The 19,879-nt window shown below is 38.4% G+C and overlaps 1 protein-coding gene across 3 annotated transcripts in view; it reads left to right on the plus strand.

The window, feature by feature from the left end:
- Positions 1 to 19,879, plus strand: part of LOC139764796 (dipeptidyl peptidase 8) — a 46,315-nt gene that overhangs the window by 17,432 nt on the left and 9,004 nt on the right. For all 3 annotated transcript variants that reach the window (XM_071691689.1, XM_071691687.1, XM_071691688.1), the window contains exons 7-14: positions 1,277 to 1,450; positions 2,670 to 2,835; positions 6,933 to 7,092; positions 9,358 to 9,581; positions 11,196 to 11,340; positions 14,083 to 14,270; positions 17,354 to 17,473; positions 19,712 to 19,863. In XM_071691689.1, the coding sequence (XP_071547790.1) occupies positions 1,277 to 1,450; positions 2,670 to 2,835; positions 6,933 to 7,092; positions 9,358 to 9,581; positions 11,196 to 11,340; positions 14,083 to 14,270; positions 17,354 to 17,473; positions 19,712 to 19,863 (1,329 nt within the window). The remainder of the gene's footprint in view (positions 1 to 1,276; positions 1,451 to 2,669; positions 2,836 to 6,932; positions 7,093 to 9,357; positions 9,582 to 11,195; positions 11,341 to 14,082; positions 14,271 to 17,353; positions 17,474 to 19,711; positions 19,864 to 19,879) is intronic.

Genomic DNA, 19,879 nt, shown 5'->3' on the forward strand with positions numbered 1-19,879 from the left:
TAAAATCATGTGGCATCAGCTAGAACAAAAGCCCGAAAGTGAAGCTTTAGTTTGATGCCCTGTTGGCTATGCAAAAATGGAAGAAACTTGTCTGGCATCCACTAGAATAAAGGTCTCATAGTGAAACTTAGTTTGATGACCCACAGGCCCTGCATAAACTTAAAAAGAAAAATCATGTGACATCATTTCAAATAAATGCCCCGAAAGACGACTTTATTTTGACAACCTGCGAGTCCCACAGAAGCTGAATGAAATTGTCTGGTGACAGTTAGAATAAAAGTCCCAAACTGAAGCTTTAATTAATTAAGTCATTCATTCATTCATTTATTCATTCATTCATTCATGGCCCCAGAAAAGCTATATAGAATTATCTGGCTTCAGCTAAGATAAAGTCCCTAAATGTTGCTTTAGTTTGACAACCCGTGGGGCCCAGAAAATCTGAATAAATTCATCTGGCATCAGCTAGAATGAATTTTCCAAAATGAAACTTTAATTCAATGATCCTCAGGCTCTACAAGAACTGAAAGAAATTGTCTGGCATCAGTTGGAATAAAGTCCCAAATTGAAGTTTTAGTTTAACGACCCTTGAGCCCCATAAAGGTGAATAAATTCATCTGATATCATTTAAGATAAAAGTCTAAAAGTGAAACTTTAGTTTGACAACCATTTGGCCTGGAATAAGCTAGATATTTAGCATCAGCTAAATAACAGTCCCAGGGATAAGCTTTAGTTTGACTATCCATGGGCCATGTAAAAGCTGAATAGAATTGTCTAGCGTCCGTTAGAATAAAAGTCCCAAAGTGAAACTTTAAGGATCATTGGGCCTCACAAAAGCTGAATAAGATTGTCTGGTATTAAATAGAATAAAAGGCATGTAGCTTGTTAGGCTGCAATCCATAGACATGCTTTGAAATGACTGGTATTAAATAGAATAAAAGGCATGTAGCTTGTTAGGCTGCAATCCATAGACATGCTTGGAAATGATGGACTTCTTTAGAGAGAGGGATCTAGACAAGACTTAAAGGTGACATTTAACTTGCAGTATAACCTCTTAAGTTGCAGTCTAGCAACACATACATTTGTATTTGTATATGCATACATACACACTGCCTCAGGCTGTTGTGTGTTTGCCAGTTAACAGAAACTTTATTCCTCATTACTTATATGTGGTGCCCTTATTCTCTTCATTGCTATAACCTCTTTAAAAGTAAGTGTAAGAACTTCCTTATTTAATTTGGTATCCAGTATTCATACATGTTTGATTTTAACATTTCAGATTTCCACGGGCTGGTATGTCCAATGCAGAATCTACGTTAAGATTACTAGAGGTAGAAGTAGGCCCAGCAGAGGAGCTAAGGGTGACCACACGATACTTGCGACATGATCTTAAGCAGCTGGCACCTTGGCATGAGTACTTAGTCCGTGTTGGCTGGGTTCCAGATGGAAAGCAGTTAGTACATCTTATTGCACTTATTGTTTAAGTAGTTTATTTGTAGACTGCAGTACATTTTATAGCATTGCAGCACTTGTGCCCCCACTGAAACTTTCCTGCACAAGGATCTCCTTCCATAGGTCTTTCACAGCATTCAGGAAAGTAGCCATGTCCACTGGGTGGTATTACAGGTCAAGATGTTTGGTGATGTTGTGTTTGTGTTAAGGTGGTGTGGAAACAGGACAGGTGAGGAGTAAGTGATTAATATCTTTAGTGTGGGAGTTACATCTTAGGCATGAGATGTTCTGTGATATGTTATTTTGAATTGATATTTGTAATGCTGAGGAGATGGGTGGTATCCAGAATGTAGACAAGTTGAAATTAGAAGAAAACGTTACTACTCATGGGTCTCTGTAGTGTAGTGGTTGCATTATCGATCATGACACATGCATAACCTCATGGGTTAAAACCTAAGGCATGTTAAAAGACTTGCAGTTGACTTTGCTTTTCCCACACACTCACCCACACACCAGCACACGCACACTCAGTTGGTTGATAAATTTGGTACCTAGTGTTTAGAATGAGGTTTATATTTACCATTAATCAGTTACCCTTGATTTGGGCATTCAGTTGCCCATGTTATCTTAGTTAACATAAAAAGGATTGTAAATTTGAATATTCTGTTAAAATGATGATATATCAGGAATAGGTGCATTGGTAATATTTTTAGTGTGAATTAAAAAATATTTCATATTTCTTAGTATACATCAGTATCAGATAATTGTCTTGGGGCTGGATGACCCTTGCTGAATGCCCACCAGGTATTATGGAGCACAGTTTGCCATACTCATTGATATGAAATTCTCTTTAAGATACTCATATATCTTTGTACTCCCTATCTGTGTGTGTAGTATGCTCTAAGTAACCGTATCAGTAATTGTTTCTTGGATGATGAACTAATCCAAGTTTGTATTCTCTTGATTTTGTGCTTTTTCACAGATTGATCTTTAATTTTTACCCATTTATTATGTGAACACACAATATTCACAAATAGATGGAAACCTTTACTCAGAAATTTTGATGATGAAAAGCACCAGGTAATTAGTAAAGGAAAATTGTGGTTTTAGAATGAAAAGGTTTGGAATTGTGGTAAGTATTAGAGCATAGCATCAAACATTTAACTACTTGTGCCTCAGATGATAGATAGAGTTTCATTAGACAGTATTTTTGCACGTAGGATCTGGTGTCAGCTCTTGGATAGACGGCAACAGCGTTTGGAATTGATTTTGCTGTCCTTGTCATCGTTCACTGGGCAGAGGAGTCCAGCCACACCATCTGCTCCGTCATCACCCCTCCTTTCGCCTCATGTTATTATCTCCCAGCACTCTAATACATGGATAGATGTAAGTTATAAACATTATGCTTTTTTACAAGAGTTTTTATATGATATGCCCTGCAAATGAGAGCATTACATATCTTCCTTTTGCTTTGGTTTTAATCATATCTGTGATGTGTTTGATTGTATTGCTTATATTGTACAGTATGATCGAAATGTTTTATCCATCCTGTTTTCCATTTCCCTTTGCATGATCGCAAGGCCCATTTTTTGTGGATTCGGAATGCATTTTGTAGAAACAATCAGACTTGAATAGAGGCAGTCATCGTATAAACCATAAAACAGCAAGGTAGACTACAAATAAAGTGGTCTCATCCTAAAATTTCTGGTTATGAAGTGCTCAATCATCTTAAACAAGTTGATATGAATTGGTTCATCCAGACTCACTGCCTTAGATAAATCTAATTTTTCAAAACAGTAGTTTGGCAAACTGCAGGTAACAAACCAGCTAGCTCTTTACTTAGGTCTTTTATTTTCTGGAAGTTCAGCTAAATGGAAGGATAAGATTGCAGAAATCCTGAGAGGGTACCTTTCTGTGTTTGTAAAGTAAGGAAGAGTAACATTAACAAAAGCTGCAATGTTCACAGTATCAGTTAGTCATTCATCCTGGTGTTTTGGTGATGAGGATGATAGATTGATATGTTTTGTGGGCATGGTCTTTTTTCTGCAGAAATTATTGCCAGTGTCTTGTCAAGGTTGAAGCACTGAAGACTGAGAAGTGGCACTGAAATTCACCAGTTATGGAGACTTTTGCTGTGACCACCCCCTTGAGGGAGTTCCTAGAGGGAACAGGAGCTGTGAAATAGCTTTACATCCATTTGAACATGATACTCTGAAGGCTTTAGACATCCTGATATGAATTAGCCATCATCCTTCTGATGCTTAATGGCTTAATGTTGGACTAACAATGTTTATCAGCAAGATAGACAGCTCCTGAGTTGTGGTTACAAGCCCACATGGACAACCTCAGGAGTGATTTTGGAATCATGAATTAGTAAGTATCAAGATATTGTCAACTTGGATATGGCATTCATATGCAATTTTTTTTTTAGTACAGTTTTAGCATCTTGCCAGCTTGTGAAGGAGGCACTGAATCTCTTTATCCTTCTTACTATTTGTCTATCTGTATATTGATCTGTATATCTGTATTTATTATCATTAACTCCATTAGCATTTCTGTTCAGAAGATCAGGTACATACAGCCCCTGATTTGTACTCATGTACAGCCTTAACCCGTGCTTAGTGTGTTAAAGTGTAACATGGACTTCTGCCTTTGCAAAAGTAATCCTTAACTTCTCACCATGCATAGTTAGTGAGACTCGTATCTCTATTCACCACCTCTGTACTCAGGATGCTGGTGCTTAACCTGATTTTGTTCCCGTGTATGATGCAGAGTATTTGATAATTGTAGCAAATCAGTAATGGGATGATTCTTTCTCAGGAGCCATCTTGCTTGCAGGCAAAGAGTAATGTGGATATTCTATTTGTGTATCTGTATATGTATGTGTTTCTGTATGAATATATATATATATATTTTTTTTTTTTTTTTTTTTTTTTTTTTTTTTTTTTTATACTTTGTCGCTGTCTCCCGCGTTTGCGAGGTAGCGCAAGGAAACAGACGAAAGAAATGACCCAACCCCCCCCATACACATGTACATACACACGTCCACACACGCAAATATACATACCTACACAGCTTTCCATGGTTTACCCCAGACGCTTCACATGCCTTGATTCAATCCACTGACAGCACGTCAACCCCTGTATACCACATCGCTCCAATTCACTCTATTCCTTGCCCTCCTTTCACCCTCCTGCATGTTCAGGCCCCGATCACACAAAATCTTTTTCACTCCATCTTTCCACCTCCAATTTGGTCTCCCTCTTCTCCTCGTTCCCTCCACCTCCGACACATATATCCTCTTGGTCAATCTTTCCTCACTCATTCTCTCCATGTGCCCAAACCATTTCAAAACACCCTCTTCTGCTCTCTCAACCACGCTCTTTTTATTTCCACACATCTCTCTTACCCTTACGTTACTTACTCGATCAAACCACCTCACACCACACATTGTCCTCAAACATCTCATTTCCAGCACATCCATCCTCCTACGCACAACTCTATCCATAGCCCACGCCTCGCAACCATACAACATTGTTGGAACTACTATTCCTTCAAACATACCCATTTTTGCTTTCCGGGATAATGTTCTCGACTTCCACACATTTTTCAAGGCTCCCAAAATTTTCGCCCCCTCCCCCACCCTATGATCCACTTCCGCTTCCATGGTTCCATCCGCTGACAGATCCACTCCCAGATATCTAAAACACTTCACTTCCTCCAGCCTCTCACCATTCAAACTCACCTCCCAATTGACTTGACCCTCAACCCTACTGTACCTAATAACCTTGCTCTTATTGACATTTACTTTTCCAGTCTTGGTGAGGGAGCATCTGGAACAAATGAACTCTAGCCTAACTTGCACACATCCATTCTTTAGATGTAATGTGTAATGCATTGAAACTAGAACCTTGACCACTTCATATGCCTTGGTTCAGCCCATTGACAGCATATCATTCTCTGTGTACCACATTGATTCTGCTCATTCTAATCCAGTGACATCAGTATCTCCCATGAATGCTCTTCCCCTGATATGCAAAACTTCCTTCAATCCATCCTTCAATTTCCTTTTCTGTCTCCTCCTTGCTCTCTCCACTTCTGATGGGTAGTTGTTTCAGTCAGTCTTTGCTCATTCTTCATCCCATGATATAAAAATTTTATAGGTTGGTAAAAGCAGATTGGCTTGTTAGTAATAATAATTGCTAGTGAGTAGTAATTTTAGCGTTTCTTTGAATAGTTGAGTGAAGAATGGGGATTTGGAGTGTAAAGAAAGGGTACTGTGACTGTGCTTATTCGTACTTAGTCTTACAGTAGAAACTGTTTTGCTGAGATTAAATGATAGTATTGTAGAAAGTAAGACAGAGTAACATAGGAGGGAGGCTCACAGATCAGAATTGTATCAGCTAATGGAAAAAGGTCTTTGAAACATTTGTTCTTAGATGGTTGACCTCAGTAACTTAGGGAAGCATTGTCATAACAGAAATGTTGTTTTCTTAGCACATACATTTTGCAATCCACTTTCGTATTTCCCAAAATGTCCTTCAGAGATTGCAATCAGGGTTCTTTTATTTTTTAGGTTTCTGTTCTTCTGTTTATCTGTCTAAATATCTGTTTCCTACTCTGACAGAAACACCCTCAAGGGGTCGGCCACAGCAGTCTCCATATTTTGTGAACTCCAGAGCCTCTTCTTAACCTTTAGCACTTCACCTTCAAGAGGCCACTGGCAGAGGGCAACTCTCGTGCAGTATTTGCAGAGACTCTTACTTAATGTTCCTACTGACTACTTCTACCTAATGCTCTTACCCACTACTTTTAACTAATGTTTCTGCCTAATGCTCCTGCATAAATGTTCCTATCTACTAATACTATTTACAGCTCTTACCATTTTGCCAAAAGGTAAGGCTAGTGCATAGTGCTAGCCACAGGAAAATCTGGAGTTACAAAGAATAAGCTGTGTGAGTTGAATGTTGTCAAATGTTATATGTGACTAGCAGATACTGTATGTTTGTGGACAGAATACCAGTAATCCATGTATGGGTGAGGCAGAAAGAAATAACAGCTACCTGGAGTGCAACTTGTCCACTGAAGTGCTGGCTCACTATGCAACCATCACTAGCCCTCCCTCTGTTTCTCAGTTTTGCCATATTTCCCAACTCTACTTACCTATCGCTTGTTTAGGCATTTCATGAGTTTCGCACATTACTATTTCTTTGTGCATGTGTTACTCATGGCACTGTAGACTTGGAAATGGTTTGCAGCTGAAGTTTATGAGGAAGACCACAAGTGCCTTCTTACTGTATATATGGCATGAGGTGGTGATAGAAAATAGTTTTATACTGATAAGCCTGTATTAACAGCTATATACATTTATCCTTGATTCAGGTGGCTTTTTGACTGGGATTTAGGCTTCTTATTTCACATATATAAAGGGATGTTTTGTTATATTTGCATGTATATGAATTAATAAAACAAAATTGTTTTAGGTTCATAATCTCCTCTATTGGTGGATGAGTCATGGAGATTCCAGCCAACGAATGTTAATATGGGCAAGTGAGGAGACTGGTCATCGTCACCTGTACTTGTTGCTGTGTCAGTTGTCCCCTCCATCCAGCACTGAAGACCAACCTTCTCATGAAGATCAAGGTACTTTTGAGTGATTATTACAATAACAAATTATGAAGAAAATTATGTTATATGATAAAAAAAAATGATGATAAGATTGTATATGTATGGAAAATAAGAAACTTGAGGAAAGACTTGCCACTCCATACCACCACTTTAAATTTATATCTTATTTTGATGGACAGAGAAGATGGAGTGGAGGGTATTTAGGATACATAAGGAGACATGAAGAGGATTCCATCAAGAAAGTGAAGGTTGAAGCTGTAATGGGTTTTTATAGAAGACAAGTCACTTACTCAAGGGAAAAAGGGAATAGAAGCTGGTATTGACAAATGATATGAGAGAGAAAGTGAGCAGTTGATACATGCATGGGTATGTAGGATGGAAGGATAATGATACAAATACTGGGGCCTAGAGCAACATGGGAGGTAAGATGGGTGATAATGAGGTTGAAGGTAGGAAAGGCACCTGAAGTGGATAGGAGTTTGGCTGAAATGTTGAGAAATATGTAGGAGAATGTCTGATACCGTGAATGCATTTAATGTGTAAGTTAGCATGGAAACAGAAGGTTTTAATCCCCTATCCCCTATCCCTGGGGATAGGGGATTAAGAATACTTCCCACGTATTCCCTGCGTGTAGTAGAAGGCGACTAAAAGGGGAGGGAGCGGGGGGCTGGAAATCCTCCCCTCTCGTTTTTTTTTTTTTTTTTTTAATTTTCCAAAAGAAGGAACAGAGGGGGCCAGGTGAGGATATTCCAAAAAAGGCCCAGTCCTCTGTTCCTAACGCTACCTCGCTAACGCGGGAAATGGCGAATAGTTTAAAAGAAAGAAAAAAAAAAGAAAGAAGGTTATGTCTAAGGATTTATTGAAAGCTATTTTTATTATTCCTTATTCAAAGGAAAAGGTGCTGGTGATGTATGTAGCAATTATAGGTGAATAAATCTGTTAAAAGTATACCAGGAAAAATTTATGCAAGTGTTGATTGATTGAGCAATGAAAGTAACTGAATGCTGAATAAGTGAAGAGCAAGGCTGTTTTAGGAAAGGTATGTGATGTATGGATCAGATTTTTGTGGTGAAAATGACTGAGGAAAAGTTTCCAGTGAGATTTAAAAGGCTGTGATATGATTAAAGAGTTTGATGTGACATGACGACCACCTATGTAAAGAGTGGAAGAGTACTGGAGAGAGAGAAAGGGTGGAAGAAGCATGGAATAGTGTATGTGAGGGAAGCATGTAAGGGCAGGGATAAGTGGAGACTTTTGCTGTGGTCATCCCCCTTGATAGGAGTACCCAAAGGGAACAGGCATCAGAGTTATAGATATATTCAACAAGTAAGAGATAGAGAAGTAGAGGAAGGAAGGGAGAAAAGGAAAGAAAGTTTAAAGACTAGTGGATTTACCTTTTGTGTTTATTGCTGTAATTACCTATTTGTACTGAACAGGAAGTGTATTTTGCACTCGTGGGGTCCCATCTCGTCAACATTCTTTGCTATCGTGTAACTTATTAAATTTATTTATGTTTTCTTCATTAGCTATGTCATTAGTCATCTTGTTCATTTATCTACCACTCATATTTTGTAAAAGTACTTCTTTATTCTTTTTTAACATGTTTCCAGCTTAATTTCATGTTGTATCAACTTGAGAGACTGTCTAGAGCCTCTTGTAAGTTGATGCATTTGTGCTGATTTTTCACCTTTCTCATGACCTGTGCATCTTTTGCATACACATTCAGGCAAGTGTCCATACGTTAAGGTAAAACACATTAGGCAGGTGTCCATACATTAAGGCAAGTCATTTACATGGGTCAAGAAGAGCAATGATCCCAGAACAGAACCCTTTGGCTCCAATGGTTACCTCAACACCTTTGGAGATTTTTCCTCTGACTTGTGCCTTTTATTCCTTCCAGTGAGATAATCAATCTGTTGAAAAAATTTTCCCTATATTCCTGCTTGGTGACCCTGCTTCTTAAGCAGTCTCCCTTGCAGTACTTTTTCAGATACTTATGTGTGATTACTATTTGTGTGCTTGTACATGTGTGTGTGTGTGTGTGTGTGTGTTTACTAATTGCATGTTTTTAAATGTGTATGTGTGTTTGTTTTTGTATTATTGTTTCAGAGATTTGGTGAGTACACAAGCTGCAGATTTCGATGTAGCAGGCAAATTATTCCGTCATTCTTTTGAAAGGCTTTCATAATTCAGAAAATAGTTTCTTCTACATAAATGATCACTATGATGTGGCTATAGATATAAGTTGCCTGTTGTACTTAGTATATTGTTTTTCCACAGGTTTAGTGTCTGCACAGGTAGTTCAGAAGATTGCTCTCACTCGAGGGGAGTGGTCTGTAACTGGAAATAGTCTATGGGTTGATGAAGGTCGAGGCTTGGTATATTTTACTGGGCTGTGGGATACTCCTCTGGAGCAGCACCTTTATGTTACCTCAGTTTCCCATCCAACACTTATTCAACGACTAACAGAGCCTGGGTTTTCCCATCAGGTTGCTCTTAATGAGGTGAGGATTTTTTCTCTACTTATATCCCTAACAGTTATAAAATGAAGAGAAAAAGGTGTGTGAAAAAAACGAAGAGAAAATTGTGTAAGAATGAGCTGGGTACATGACCATTACTTTTTTTCCCCAACTTAGTGAGGTAGCTGCTGGAACAGATGACTGAGCTCATGAGGAAATAATTCTTTCTAAGCTCCTCCCTTTTGTTCCCACTTTTGGAAAGTAATAATACAGGAGGGGTGGATTTCCACTCTCCACTCTTGACCCTCCTCGTTTCCTTTTATGATACACACGAAATATGTGGGTAGCATTTTTCTTTCCTATCCCCAGGGATACATATTAGTTTATATTTTATTTTTGTTATACACAATCACTGTTTCCCATGCCAGGAAAACAGACAAAAAAGCTCACATTCGTTCACACTCAGTCTCTAGCTGTCATGTGTAATGCATTGAAACCACAGCTCTCTGTCCACCTCCATGTCCCAACTATCTTTCCATGGTTTACCCCAGATGTTTCACATGCCCTGGTTCAGTCCATTGACAGCACATCGGCCCCGGTATACCACATCATTCGAGTTCACTCTATTCCTTGCACACCTCTCACCCGCCTGTATATTCATGCCCCGATCACTCAAAATCTTTGTCACTCCATCTTTCCCCCTCCAGTTTGGATTCCTGCTTCCTTGTTCCCTCTACCTCTGACACACATATCCTCTTTGCCAATCTCTTCTCACTCGTTGTCTCCATGTGCCCAAACCAGTTCAACACACCCTCTTCTGTTTTCTCAACCACACTTCCCTTATATATATATGTGTGTGTGTGCATGTGTGTGTGTGTGTGTGTGTGTGTGTGTGTGTGTGTGTGTGTGTGTGTGTATAACAACCAGGGCACATCAAATGATCAGGGTAAAGCATGGTAAGTTTCAGGGGCCTGGATGTGTATAGGGTGCTGTGATTTCAGTTCATTACGCATGCTAGCTCAAGAATGGATTTGAGCAGATTTGGCCTTCATTCATCTGTTCCAGGCATTACCTCGCTAATGTGTGTGGTGGTGTTGGGGGGGGGGGGGGCTGGTTGTGGATAGGGAGATGTGGTTTTGGTGCATTACTAATAACAGCTAGAGAATGGGTGTGGGTGGATATAGCCTTTTTTTGTCTGTTTCTGGCACTATCTCACTGATGTGGGAAATGGCATTCAGCTATGAAAAAAGTCTCTCCTACTGTTATTTCTTAATCAAACCACCTCACACCACATGTTGTACTCAGACATTTAATTTCCAATACCTTCATTCTCTATTGCACAACCTCATCTGTAGCCCATGCATCACATCCATATGATATTTCTGGGACTGCTATACTTTCAAACATATTCGTTTTTGTTCTCCCAAATGATGACTTCCCTTTCCACTGTACATAGAATAGAGGATTTTTTTTATGCTGGCATAATTAGCTTTAAGACTTTAATGGTAAACATAATGTCCCTTGATATATCTTATCCATATTGGATGTATTATTTATTTTTATTTTGCTTTGCCGCTGTAATTAATGTAATTGCCTTCCAAATTATATGCTCTGAACTTCATAAAAGATTTGTGCGACTAACAGTTGTACTCTTTGTAGGACTGTAGTGTGTTTGCAACAGTGTACAGCAGTGTGGAGAGCCCATCACAGAGCAAGGTATTAAGGATAACACCTCTCGATGCACCAAACAGCAGTGGCCACCTGGTCTGGGTGTCTGTATTGGGAGACCTTGTTAATGAAACATGTAGGTATTATTAAGTTCCACTCATCTACCCTACTTATACTTTTATATCTCCTGCCTCCCCTTCACCAAACTTTTTATTTTTGTCTCTAAACATTGTTGCTTAGGAAGAAGAGAATGATATGTGATGGATTGTTTATTGCAGCAGATTGAATTAACGAAAGGAAACTTTATTATTTTTTTTTCTTTTTTTTTAGCTTTGTCGCTGTCTCCCGCGTTTGCGAGGTAGCGCAAGGAAACAGACGAAAGAAATGGCCCAACCCACCCCCATACACATGTATATACATACACGTCCACACACGCAAATATACATACCTATACATCTCAATGTACACATATATATACACACACAGACACATACATATATACCCATGCACACAATTCACACTGTCTGCCTTTATTCATTCCCATCACCACGTCACCACACATGGAATACCATCCCCCTCCCCCCTCATGTGTGCGAGATAGCGCTAGGAAAAGACAACAAAGGCCCCATTCGTTTACACTCAGTCTCTAGCTGTCATGCAATAATGCCCAAAACCACAGCTCCCTTTCCACAATCAGGCCCCACACAACTTTCCATGATTTACCCCAGACGCTTCACATGCCCTGATTCAATCCACTGATAGCACGTCAACCCCGGTATACCACATCGATCCAATTCACTCTATTCCTTGCCCGCCTTTCACCCTCCTGCATGTTCAGGCCCCGATCACTCAAAATCTTTTTCACTCCATCTTTCACCTCCAATTTGGTCTCCCACTTCTCCTCATTCCCTCCACCTCTGACACGTATATCCTCTTAGTCAATCTTTCCTCACTCATTCTCTCCATATGACCAAACCATTTCAAAACACCATCTTCTGCTCTCTCAACCATACTCTTTTTATTACCACACATCTCTCCTACCCTTTCATTACTTACTCGATCAAACCACTTCACACCACATATTGTCCTCAAACATCTCATTTCCAACACTTCCACCCTCCTCTGCCCAACTTTATCCATAGCCCACGCCTTGCAACCATATAACATTGTTGGAACCACTATTCCTTCAAACATACCCGTTTTTGCTTTCCAAGATAATGTTCTTAACTTCCACACATTCATCAACGCTCCCAGAACTTTCGCCCCCTCCCCCACCCTATGATTCACTTCCGCTTCCATGGTTCCATCCACTGCCAAATCCACTCCCAGATATCTAAAACACTTCGCTTCCTCCAGTTTTTCTCCATTCAAACTTACCTCCCAATTGACTTGTCCCTCAACCCTACTGTACCTAATAACATTTACTCTCAGCTTTCTTCTTTCACACACTTTACGAAACTCAGTCACCAGCTTCTGCAGTTTCTCACCCAAATCAGCCACCAGCATTGTATCATCAGCGGACAACAACTGACTCACTTCCCAAGCCTCTCTTATCCACAACAGACTGCGTACTTGCCCCTCTTTCCAAAACTCTTGTATTCACTTCCCTAACAACCCCATCCATAAACAAATTAAACAACCATGGAGACATCACACACCCCTGCCGCAAACCAACATTCACTGAGAACCAGTCACTTTCCTCTCTTCCTACTCGTACACATGCCTTACATCCTCGATAAAAACTTTTCACTGTTTCGAACAACTTACCTCCCACACCATATATTCTTAATACCTTCCACAGAGCATCTCTATCAGCTCTATCATATGCCTTCTCCAGATCCATAAATGCTTCATATAAATCCATTATCATTATTATTAGTAGTAGTAGTATTGTTAATATTATCATTATACTTGATCACTGCTTCCCTTGTCAGTGAGGTAGTGCCAGGAAACAGTTGAAGAATGGCCCACCCACTCATATACTTATATTGTCCATTCAGGGTGGGTCGTTGTATTGTATGAGCTTGATTCATGTCTGTCTGAGGTTAAAAAAAATGATCGAAGACCTCTGTAGAGATGCTTACATTCTGTTCTGGGTGAGCCATTGTTCCAGTTTTATGATGTGATGCTGCATGTTTGATGTTGCCATTGTGGTATCATGGTGTTTTGATGTGATGTTGAGATCATCTGCATACAAAATGACCTTAAAGTTGAGGTTTTCCAGAGGTAATTGGAGGTCATGTTAGAAGAGATTGAAGAGAGTTTGAAAAAGGGCTCACGTTTGATATTGGAGTGCAAGAATAAAGTTTTTGGATGTTATATGCATCATCAGAATATCATGGCTAAGAAGTCCCATTACAGTTCCCAACTCCAACACATTAGTCGCCTTTTACAATATGCTAGAGATTTATGAGCAGTAATGTTGCTCCTCTAACTGTAGGGATAGCTTACATATTTTTATTGTTACTTTACCACGTAACTCTTTTAAAAGTAGAGGCATGAAGAAAATGCCCAAAATTTTTTACATTCATACCAAAGAGTGTTAAGAATAATTCAAGCCTTTCACGGCACTCTTTGGTATGAAAAACCGAGTAGCAGTGAACAAATAGAATTATGTAATAAGTTTATGTAGCTTAGCCAATGGGGCTATCCACTTGAAGGTAATGTGTGTCTACTAGATTGAAGAGATATATGATTACTTAATCATGTAGTGGAGTATGTGCTCATTCCACCCTTTCTTGGTTGTAGAAATAATTTTTTATTTATGAATAAATATGTGTTTGATGCTTGAAAAGAGATTTAGAATTTATTAAAGAAACCTTTTTTTCTATTGTTCTGTCTTTAGTTTCCTTCATAACAAGCAATTGTTCTTTTCCAGTGTCAGAGGGATTAAGAGAAATCAAATCCCTTGTAGTACCTGAAGTCTTCACTACAAGAATAAACAGTGGGGATGTAATATACTCCATGGTTTTCAAGCCACATAAATTCACACCAGGAAGAAAATATCCTACTGTTCTCTGTATATATGGAGGACCACAGGTTCAGCTCGTTACAAATACCTTTAAAGTTAGTACCGTGCCATATATCAGATGTATAACTGCCAGAAATGGTTAGTATATTTATATTCATCTCTTGTGTCACAAGAGAAGGCATGAGTAGGGGTCTGGTAATGGTGAATTTGCATGCTTTGTATGATGACTGTATCATTTTTTTTTATTAAAGATTTGCATTTTGCCTTGAGAAGTTCATGAAGGGAATGGGCATCAGAGATATAGATAAAGTATAGGATAGCTTAAATGGGTTTCTTTATTTTCTGTTGATTGCAAATGTTCATTGGCTTCACAGCCAATGCAGCAACACCATATGCTCTGCCTTAAATCCCCATACTTGAGCATAGTATTATTACCCATCCCATGTAATTTCTCCTTTCACTTTCTTTCCTTCCTCTTCTTCTTCTTCTTTTGACACTTACCCTGTTGTACTTCCTTGTATTTAAGAAGCCATAGGTAGAGGAAGGATTCATTTTGTGTAAAGTGTATGTAAATGACACGTTCTCTTCTTTGGTCAGGATAGATTAGGTAGAAGACCTCAATAGCAGATTTTTCAAGTGATGTTGGGTCCCTGACATAAAAATGTGTAGTATGGTTGAAGACATTGCCTCTTAAACCATACATTTTTAAGCATACAAATAGGAGGTTAGACACTGATGTAGAGAAATGGATGTGGCAGATGATCTAGATTTGTGGGCTGAATGAGTAATGAACAAGTTCCGGGATGATGTCGAATTTAGAAAATTAATAGTGATATTATTAATTCTCTCTGTGCAGTTAGTTTTTTTTTTACCTTGCAGTGTGTAGAAAATAAAATTTAGATTTTAGATCTGTGTGTACCTTTTAAGGTACACACAGATTTTGTTACTCTTAAGAATTAAAACTTAACATTTCCTATTTTAAGCACAGCACATCATCTACCAGTACACAAATTTATGATCATTTACTCTCACTGTTCTTTTTAGGTGGATAAAGACTATCAGAATCATCATTTTAACTTTTGAGTTAACAGTTCTACTTAAAGAGTTCAGCAGTTTCAGGTTAGTATAAACACTTTATCAGATTTCCTATTCCAAGTGCCAGCAGTGGGCATGACATCTAGTATGTCCCAAGAAAAGGGACATAACTGCCCCCTGTGGTTACATTTGGGTTACTGAGACCAGTAGGCCGCTTCATTGAATCATCCTTTGTTTGAGTTGCCATCTATGGCCAGTCAACAGAACTTACAATACCTACAGAATTCATGCATAGATTGAGGCCAATAGCATTGAAAGGGTTAGGTTAGGTCTTAGTCTTAATTAATTAGGTTGTTGAAGGCATATAAGGAAAGAGATAAGTGAAGAGCCTTTTGTCATGTCCTCTCCCTTAATGGAGCTTCCTGAGAGAATGGGTATGAGAGATATAGAAAGTTAGATAGATAGTTTTTGTGAAAGTATTAATCCTTTAATCACCTGGCATGGTTCAATAGATTTATCACTCCAGGTAGACAAAAAGATCAAGAATATTTTATTATGGAATGATGAATTAACATTTGATAATAACAGCAAATACATGAACTTATAGTGTTACTTTTGTATTATCCTGGTCCACTACTAGGTGAGGGATGAAGAAGGATTTGGATATCATGTTTAACAGCTCCCAGTAAGAGACATGGGGATAGAGATGATGTTTCTTGACTTGTTTTCACGCTGTACTTGGGCATCATGCACAAGCAGTGTTGGTAGTAAACAACATGAATGTTTTCTAGAATAGTTCACTTCATGCTTAAGATTGATGTGAGGGAGAATGGCTGAGTAAGTGTAAGGAAGATTCAAACCATTTGATTCTCTCTCTATCCTGAACTTAGGTTCACACACACCTCTCATTTCATGCATTGGTTCATTGTTGGTGCTGAAGAGCATAATGTATTAAAAATGGTACTTTTCATGCTGTGATACAAATAGGTATGAGGACTTTGAATGGTTGACAGTCGTGCCTGTGTGAGACTAACATTGTAGGATTTTTTTTTTTTTAATATTCTCCCTCATTATCTGCTGTTTTTTTACCAAGACCCTCCATCACCTTAGGATTTACATAAGTGAAGATTAGGCACAGTTGTAATGTAACACATATATGCATTTTTAAGCATGATGACAGGTGTCACCTCTCATACATTCCTTCGTACTTCTAATGTAATCCCTTTATAGTCGCTTATTTCTCCACATTTCGTAAGTTATTCTTTTTAACTTTTATAACAAACAGATGATAATTTGTTCTATTATTAGCTAAGGTCATCCAACAGTGTGTACTTTTTGCTGGGGTCACGGAGTGTGCACAATGGCCATGCTCTTAAAAATGTGGATGGAGGGACACTGAGAAGAATAGTGTATTTTTTACAGCTCCTTTTCCAGCAGTAGAAGAGATCCTTATAGGCTATTAATGTATGATAAGTGTGCTGGACTTTTTTTTATGAGAGGTGGGAAAGGGTTGATCATCATTTGATGCTAGTTGCCATTTTTTAAGAAAACGTAAGCTGATGTCAGCTGTTGTTTAAGAGTTAGGTGAGATTGGTTGGAACAAGTGCAAGGGAAGACAAAAATGAGATGTGAAGATAGAAGGTGAGCTTTTGTTTGAAAGTGAAACTAAGTATGAAGAAGCATGTGAAAATGCCATTCACTGTTGTTTAAAAATGGTTTTATGAATATTACTTGTATAGAATGTCGATGTTAGATGAAATGAGGTGTATTTTAGAGGCTTATTAAACTTAATGTATTTGGAGCTCTGATGAGGCTGTCAATTTGAAATTTTCATCACATTGTGCATGGGCATCATTTTAAGTCTGTATTGTAATTTTGTGCATGGACACCAGTTTTTATTGATTCATCAAGAATGTTGAAACATACAGCATTATAAAAATATAAATGATTCTGTTTGTTACTGAAATTTGATGTTTTATAGTGTGGCCAGTGTTTATAAAGGTCATGTTGAATTATATCTTTTATGGATGATTCTTTTGATTTGAATATTGGCTTTAGTTTCAGGTTTGACTGGCCTTTGTCTTAATGTATAGTTAATATGTCAGTCAGGATGGTATTTTACAGATACTTTTATCCCAAACAGGGATTCAGACATATGCGAACTCACATGCTTGCTGCTCATGGGTTTTGTGTTGTCAGCATTGATTCACGTGGCTCAGATAACCGAGGCGTGGGTTTCCAAGCTCACCTCATGAACAGAATGGTAAGAATGCAGAGATCTTAACATTCAGAAGTACTTGGAAGATACATGCAGATTATCATATCCAAATCAGCTTGCTCATCCCGTGATCACACAAAACATCTTTTGCTGCATCCTTCCCTCTCCAGTTTGATCCCTCCCCTTCTCCATGTCCCTTTCACGTCCAACACATGTACCATCTTAGTCAGTCTCTCCTCTCTTATTTGCTTCATACTTCCTAACTCTTTCAGCACATCCTTCTCATATCTCTCATACATACTCTTATTGCTGCTGTAGCTTTCTCTTACCTTGTAATTTCTTTCTCAGTCAACTCGCCGCATTACATACTGTCTTCAGGCACATCATTTCTGATGTGTACTTAATCATCATCATCCCACCCCACACACACACACACACACACACACACACACACACACACACACACACACACACACACATCATTGGGACTACTATATCATGACATATCCATCTTTTCCTTTATGGATATAGTAACCTCTCTTTCCACACAATCCTCAGTGTACCCAGGACCCTATCCCCACCCCTGATTACCCTTAGGCTCACTTCATCTCCCATGCTTTCATCTACTGCCATGTCCACTTCCAGATATCTGAAACACTCCTTCCAGCCTCACTCTTTTCCCTGGTAAACTTGACAGCCATATGTTTATTGATATTAATTCTCATATTTCTCGTCTCCACGCACTCTCAAATTTTTTACTTATCTTCCACCAGAACCTTGTCATCAGTAGACAGCAACTGACTCATCTCCCAGACCCACCCCACACCCAATAGGAAGCAGACCTCCACCTCTTTTCAAGACCATCACATTTATATCCCTTAGAAAGTTGACTGTTTATTGGAATTCTAATAATTGAAGCCCCTTTTCCCTTAAACTTTCATTCTGTTATAGGAGATGTACTTCTACCGAAGAGGAATTTGACCCCAAGACATAATAACAACACATTAAGAAAATGGGAACCCATTTTTTTAACAAATATTTGATTTGAATTTGATAAGACAGTAATGATGCAAAAATAAGGCTCAGAAATAAGAAATATGAATTATACTTTCTGCATTTAGTGTTATAAGATTCTATTTTTGATGGGCACCGTACAATGAAAATGGTCTTTGACTCAGGTGCTTAACTTTCCTTATTTTCTGTTGCAACATATGAATGACAAGTCACTTTTATTGCACTTGAAAGTGTAGAAACGTGGGCACTGGTTTTTATTTTGCCTTTCACATATGTATTGTTCCCCACTTAATGGTGTAAATACATTATTAAAAACATGCTTCTTAATTGAAAATCAAAATTTTCCTGGTTTGTACCAAACATTGGTCTTTTTTGTAACTTATTTCCTTCATGGCTGAGCTCAGGAATGTGAACCAATGAATATGTCACTCTATTGAAAGCTTCTGAGTTCTAGATGTTTATTTTTTCTTAAGTCAATGAAGTGTTGAGACAGAAGAGGAATTAGAATATTTGGAATCTATTTTGGTTGCATAAATGAAGATATGGTAAATGAAGACTGTTTTAATGTAGACTTCCATTAATGAATCGGAGATATTCCTTAAATTAATGGCCTCAAGGCAACAGCAAAAAGATCAGAAAACAGAAACCATTTTAAACTCCTATTTGGTATAGATTTAGTGATATTTTGATGAAATATTGATATTAATATACTATAGTAAGATTTTTTCACACATATTTGCCATTTCCTGCATTAGCAAGGTAGCATCAGGAACAGAGTACTGAGAGAGGGGAAATCCTCACTTGGCTCCTTCTCTGTTCCTTCTTTTGAAAAGAAAAAGTAGAAGGATTTCCAGCCCCCTGCTCCAACCCCTTTTAGTCACCTTCTACTACACGCAGGGAATACGTAGAAAGTACTCTTTTTCCCTTACCCCTAGCGACAAGTAGGAAAAAATATGATAAAGAATTGTGTGAGGAGACCAACAGTTTAACTTCTTTTAAGTGTGTGAAAAATGTGGTGCTTATAGCATGACAAGGTTGTTTGCATAAGGGGAGATTGAAAGTTAATATTTATGAATAATTATGTCCACACAGTATGGTTTTTAACTTTGTGTTTGTCTTATTTGGCAATTGTTAGATAGTGAATTGTAATTCTCAAGTTCCCGAAATAGAATTCATGATTTAGCATTAGAGTTTCTCATATCATTCTACCAATAATTCTAGGGTTTATTTTATGTTCAGATAATATTAAGAATTGATATTGCTTTCCAGGGTACCGTAGAAATAGAAGATCAGGTTGAGGTGTTGCAGCTACTGGCAGGTCAGTGTGACTACATGGACTTGACACGTTTGGCTGTTACTGGATGGTCATATGGTGGCTATCTTTCTCTGATGGCTCTGGCACAGCGTCCAGACATATTCAAGTAGGTTCATTAATTT

This window comes from Panulirus ornatus, chromosome 51 (genome assembly GCF_036320965.1).
Source record: "Panulirus ornatus isolate Po-2019 chromosome 51, ASM3632096v1, whole genome shotgun sequence".
NCBI lineage: Eukaryota > Metazoa > Arthropoda > Malacostraca > Decapoda > Palinuridae > Panulirus > Panulirus ornatus.